Raw genomic sequence first — 5,951 nt, forward strand, 5'->3', positions numbered from 1 at the left:
TTTGAGACTGAGTCTTTCTCTGTTGCCCAGGCTGGAGTGCAGTGGCGTGATCTTGGCTCACTGCAGCCTCCACCTCCTGGGTTCAAACAATTCTCCTGCCTCAGCGTCTCAGGTAGCTGCAACTATAGGTGTGCACCACAATACCCAGATGATTTTTGTACTTTTGGTAGAGATGGGATTTCACCGTGTTAGCCAGGATGGTCTCGATCTCCTGACCTCGTGATCCACCCGCCTCAGTCTCCCAAAGTGCTGGGATTACAGGCGAGAAAAGTATTTCTACTCCGTGTTACCACAGGAGAAAGTCCTTGATCTACTTTTAAAACAGGAACATATTTATTTCCAAAAGCTTCTGCTTATCATTCACAGCAACCTAAGTTCTAGGGCCACTCTGGGTTATTATCCTTTAAAGCCATGTTCTTGTCATGCAATTTTCCTGGCTTCAGACTGAAGCCAGAAAACACAATGAAACATACCTTGTATATTTTATTGCCTCTTAGGAAAAGTCAGAGAATTCATTTTGCAACTCACATTTGTGTCTCCAATCTGTAACTTGATCAACAGGTGCAAAAAAGGTCTAATTTCACCACTTATTTACTCAGCAAAAAGTTACTGTGTTTTGGCTGTGCGCTAGGAAGGGATTCAGTGATAAAGTCAGACACTGCACCCACAGCCAGAGAACTCAGCGCCGAACAATAGAGGCAAACCCACCAGCAGAAAGCTGCAAGGCCGTGTGCTCCGCCGGAGGCGAGGCTGGGGTGGCTGAGCAGGGTCCGTTCAGTGCTGCTTTCCTCTGGGACGCGTCCGTTGGCTTCTCACTTGTTCTTCTTGACCAGGAACCGATATCCGCAGGATGGGGAGAAAGGATTTCCGAAAGGTCCCTGGAGAACAGGACTCAGGCACACAGAGACCCTGTCTTGTGTTCTCACTTCTTCAATACCCCTTTTCCCTTCTGGCTTTTGCAAGCTCAAGGACCAGGAGAGTCACTGACTCAGTGGCGATTCTGTCCTTCACATGAATTAAGAGGTCTGAGAACTGGTGATAAATGTGAGCCTTCCCTGAGAGCTAGGAGACACTTCATCTCATATCATCAAAAGCATTTTTTTTAACTCTTAAAAACCAGTATTCTCCCAGATTGTGAAATGATAATTTAGGAGAATTATGGTTCCTTTACTATTATCAGTAGGGCTGGGGCTGAAGGAGCAGGGAAAATGGAAGGGAACACCCCAGATTATCATCTGAACCTCTGTGACAGTCGGGCTCAGCAGCCTTGACTGATGGGGTGAAGAGGTTCATCTGTAAGGTGCCCCGGGTGGCCGCTACAGCCTCTGCCCCGCTTCCTGTGTCCTGCTGGTGGCGGCTGCATTCTTTCTGTATGGTGACCTCCAGAATCAGGATCACAGTAAGGAACTTGTGATTCTTAATTGGCCACCAGTGATTTTGATAAATAACTTGGCAGTTTTCCTTCATTGTGAAAGAACAACCTACCTTACATACTTCCCACATAAAACATGTTTCTTTAGAAATATCGCTTGATATTACCCATGAAATTATAAATGATTATCCTTAAAAGAAGGTTAAATTTAACTCTGCATTTGTCAAAATAAAGGAACGAAGTTTATCTTTTGGTAGATGGTCCTGGTTTCTATTGTTTCTAGGCTTTCTAGTCTGAAAATGCTGCGATCCATAATGCTTCTTTCTATTTCACGTGGACTTAAATAATTCACTTGTTCGTAACTTAGTCCTTTCGAGAGTTGGTTGGGCTGGCTCTTTCCTTCTTCCTTCCTTCCTTCCTCCCTCCCTCTTTCCTTCCTTCTTTCTTCCTTCCTTTCTTTCTTTTTCCTTTCCTTGGTACCATACGTTTTGAAAGGGTTGTAGTTCTTGGGTAGGTCATTCTAATTAGAGAGAAGGCCGTGGAGCATCATATTTCACCGAGTGACACCTTGAATTCGTGTAAGCACTGCGTCGTCTTCTGCAGGAGGGGCTCCGGACTTTGTGCGTGGCCTATAAAAGGCTGATCCCAGAAGAATATGAAGGCGTCTGTCAACTGCTGCAGGCTGCCAAGGTGGCCCTTCAAGATCGAGAGAAGAAGTTAGCAGAAGCGTACGAGCAGATTGAGAAAGATCTTATTCTGCTTGGTGCTACAGCTGTTGAGGACCGGTAAAGTAAACGCACACACCCTGTCCTGAGAGACAAGCGGTGCGTGAGGACGAGGGGACGGGGGAGGCCACCCGCACAGCCGACAGGCGTGTTTCTGCTCAGGGAGAGGCGAGGTGTCTTGCTGCATGCTCGGGTCCTGTCAGGAAGGTCATGCCTGGGGGGTATTTTGTTGAGCCGGCTGAAACCACTTTCCCGGGAAGTAGTGAAAATAGCTTGTTCCTATCATCTTATGAACAGGCAAGATAGAAGGGCTTTTAAAAATTGTTTCTTTTTTTTTTTTTAAAGGGATAGCATCTTGCAGTGTTGCCCAGGTGCCGTTCAGTGGCACGATCACAGCGCACTGCAGCCTCAGACTCCTGGGCCCAAGCTGTCCTCGCTTCTCAGCCTCCTGAGTAGCTAGAACTTCAGGCACATACCACCATGCCTGGTTAATGTTTTCTGTTTTTTTTAGAGATAGGATCTGACTATGTTGCCCAGGCTGGTCTCGAACTCCTGGCCTCAAGCAGTGCTCCCACCTCAGCCTCTGAAAGTGCTGGAATTGCAGGCGTGAGCATCGTGCCTGGCTGTAACTCCTCTTTAGGATGGAATCAGTCGCTGACTCTGTTCCTAAACTTTGTTGCTAGTTTTTTCAAAATGCTGATATTATTTCTTAGATCATTACCTACTCATTATATTTATCATTACCTAAAAAAACTTAAAATAATGAAGTAGAAAATCACAAAACCTAATCATCACCATAACTGGTAAAATACCAATTACAGATGTTCAAGCAGCTCCACAGTTGGGGTGAACGTTGTGTGAGGTCGAGGCCAACAAGAAGCGGTCTTCTGGGCCACATGGTGTGTTCACAGCTGAGTGAAAGGCAGAGATTTCAGTGGTTTGTAGGATTGGAGAAGAGAGAAAAAAAGGCCCCCGTTTATGAGAATGAAGCAGAATCTTCAGGAAGTTTGCAGGGAGTTTATCTCCTAGAAGAGGTTAAAAGCATAAAGTTTAAAAGTCTTTAAGATCCATTTTGGTCCAAAACTTAAATCCTCATCACTAACCTGCATTTTCTGAGTGTGTTTAACAAACATTCCCAGAGTTCTTGATCTGAATGGAGTGTTAGGCAGAGCAGGAGGTTTTGATTTGGTGGTTTTGTGTTTTGTTTTGTTAGAGTAAGCGCACGGAGCACCCTGTAAAGAACACGCGTTGCACATGGACAGGCTCCAGAGCGCAGGGCCATGGCCGCCGAGAGCGGGGGTCTTGCTCTTGTGGTCAGCCACTCACCTGCGGTCTGTCCAGGAGAAGAGGGGTGTCCATAGGACAGTCTTTGCCAGGGGAGCAGCTCGGTCAATCTTCACAGGCTGTGGTGGAGGAGCCTGGGGTGCCTTGGGCAGAGCAGGTGGGATGGAGACCCTGGGGCGGGGACAGGCTGACTTGACTGGATGGGAGTGTAGAAAAGTGGAGAGTTAATGGCTGGTGGGGGAGCGGGGCCCGGTGGCTTTGAAGTGATGATGCTTGCTTACAAATTAAAGTCTCCAGTCAACAAGTGGGAGACCTCTGAGCCTCAGCTTCCTTTCGAATCGAATTCTAGGGCCAGGCCTGGTGGAGCACACCTGTAACCCCAGCCCTCTGGGAGGCTGATGCAGGAGGATTGACTAAGATCAGGATTGTGAGTCCAGCCTGGGCGACATAGTGAGATCCCACCTCTCACATTGTTTTAAATTGTTCAGGTGTGGTAGGAGGCGCCTCTTGTCCCAGCTACTTGGGAGGCTGAGGAGGGAGGATTGCTTGAGCCTGGGAGTTGGAGGCTGCAGTGAGCTGAGATTGTACCACTGTACTCCAGCCTGGTCAACATAACAAGGCATGCATGCTCCCTCTCTCTTTCTCCATATATGTATCTTACATATGTACACACACACATACATATGTATACACACACACACACACACACACACACGTACACATACATAAAATTAGAGGCATTTTTTTCCATCTCTGGAATACCATGATTGTCTGATCTTGAGACTTGTAGCTAGGAGTTCTTCCCAGAGCCTAACCAGATCATTCCAGTTAGAATTTAAAGCCTTTCTTTTCATACATTATAGAAATAGGGCAAGTTACCTCACACGAAAGTAGAGTCCAAAACCTAGAGAAAATGCAGGCCCCCAAATGAGGCAAGCATGGTTTTGACACCAGATCTTCCAAGGAGAGGGACATGACCTGACTGCTTACCCTCAGATACCTGCTGTAGTGTCTGCAGGCTTTGGGTTTTCCATGTGTAAAATGGATGTGACGCTAACGTCCTTACTGGTGACCTCGTGGGAAGGATGAAAGACCGCACACAGGAAGTGTCACACAGGCCTGGCAGAGTAAGCTCATGATGTGTGTTAGCTAGCCATAAAATCACTGGTGGTATTACCAGTATTTTTATATCATGTAGAGGTACCTAGACCCCAAGTGGGTTCTAAGTGAAAACTTTGAACAGTTTATACAAAACGAGATAATGAATATCCCTCACCACCATGATTCCAGATCCCATCTTTCCATGGTGGAGACATTTGTGTTGGTGGTTATGATAGTCTTTGTTATCAGTAAAATTTTGATGCCACGAAAGAAACAGCACTCAGAGATAAATCCTCTCAGCAAGGAGGTTTACTTCTCTAGAAGGGTGCAGGGCGCACAGATGGAGCAATGATGGCCGCCGCATGCTTGGACAAGGGGAGGGGTACTTATGCCTGACAGGGTAGGGGGTCGTCCCTGCTGCTGTGTTGTCCCCTCTTGGCTAGGGTTACACTACACAAGCTAGGCTCACCCTGATTGGCTGTTTTAAAAAGAGCAGGGGTCCGAGCTGGAGGGGCAGGGCGGGTGTTTTGGTGGGAAGGACGGTTACAGGTGGGTCAGAGCAGGTAGCCAGGGGTGACCTAGGTCAAAGAAGGTGACCAGAGCAGGTGACTAGGATGAGTCAGGATGGAGCTGGGGGGAGAGGGAACAGATGTGAACTACTGATAAGAACAAGAACTTAAACTTTAAAATAGAGAATTAAAGAATAAGAGAGCTGAACATACTGACATACTGATTCTTTGAAGAGAAACTTGGGGTTCACTGTAACAGTCTTGCCGACAGTTTCCTGAAACCCTCCCCCAGGTAGCGAAAAACCTGCCAGGCTTGTCAGACGCCAGTGACACAGGACAGCCCTTTACTTCTCAGATGCTTTATCTGTATTTATCTCTCTGATGTTATGAAGTGTTTCCCTGTGAAATGCTAATTCAGGCCTTCAAAGGCCGCCTCATGGTCTGTCTTTAAGGTAAGACCATGAGCCACGGCATGGTATGTTTGGATGTTGAGGGGCTGCCATGTTTTGACAGCTTTGCAAATTTCTGCAGCTCCTTATTGGGATTTCCTGGGTCAGCAGTGAGTTTTCTCCGTGTTTCATTTGGTTTTGCTTCCCTCAGGCTGCAGGAGAAAGCTGCAGACACCATCGAGGCCCTGCAGAAAGCGGGGATCAAGGTCTGGGTTCTCACGGGAGACAAGATGGAGACGGCCGCGGCCACGTGCTACGCCTGCAAGCTCTTCCGCAGGAACACGCAGCTGCTGGAGCTCACCACCAAGAGGATCGAGGAGCAGAGCCTGCACGACGTCCTGTTCGAGCTGAGCAAGACGGTCCTTCGCCACAGCGGGAGCCTGACCAGGGACACCTTCTCCGGGTAGGCAGCACGTCCCTGTCACACCCCACACTCCCCCAGAGGGGCTTCACACCCCGTCCCCGTCCCACCCCACACTCCCGCAGAGGGGCTTCACACCCCGTCCCCGTC

The 5,951-nt window shown here is 48.1% G+C and overlaps 1 protein-coding gene across 13 annotated transcripts in view; it reads left to right on the forward strand.

The window, feature by feature from the left end:
* The window catches only part of ATP11A (ATPase phospholipid transporting 11A), a 189,648-nt gene that overhangs the window by 148,973 nt on the left and 34,724 nt on the right, over positions 1-5,951 (forward strand). For all 13 annotated transcript variants that reach the window (XM_017502400.2, XM_017502338.2, XM_017502281.2 and 10 more), the window contains exons 18-19: positions 1,976-2,157; positions 5,592-5,843. In XM_017502400.2, the coding sequence (XP_017357889.1) occupies positions 1,976-2,157; positions 5,592-5,843 (434 nt within the window). The remainder of the gene's footprint in view (positions 1-1,975; positions 2,158-5,591; positions 5,844-5,951) is intronic.

This window comes from Cebus imitator, unplaced genomic scaffold (genome assembly GCF_001604975.1).
Source record: "Cebus imitator isolate Cc_AM_T3 unplaced genomic scaffold, Cebus_imitator-1.0 Scaffold14, whole genome shotgun sequence".
Taxonomy (NCBI): Eukaryota; Metazoa; Chordata; class Mammalia; order Primates; family Cebidae; genus Cebus; species Cebus imitator.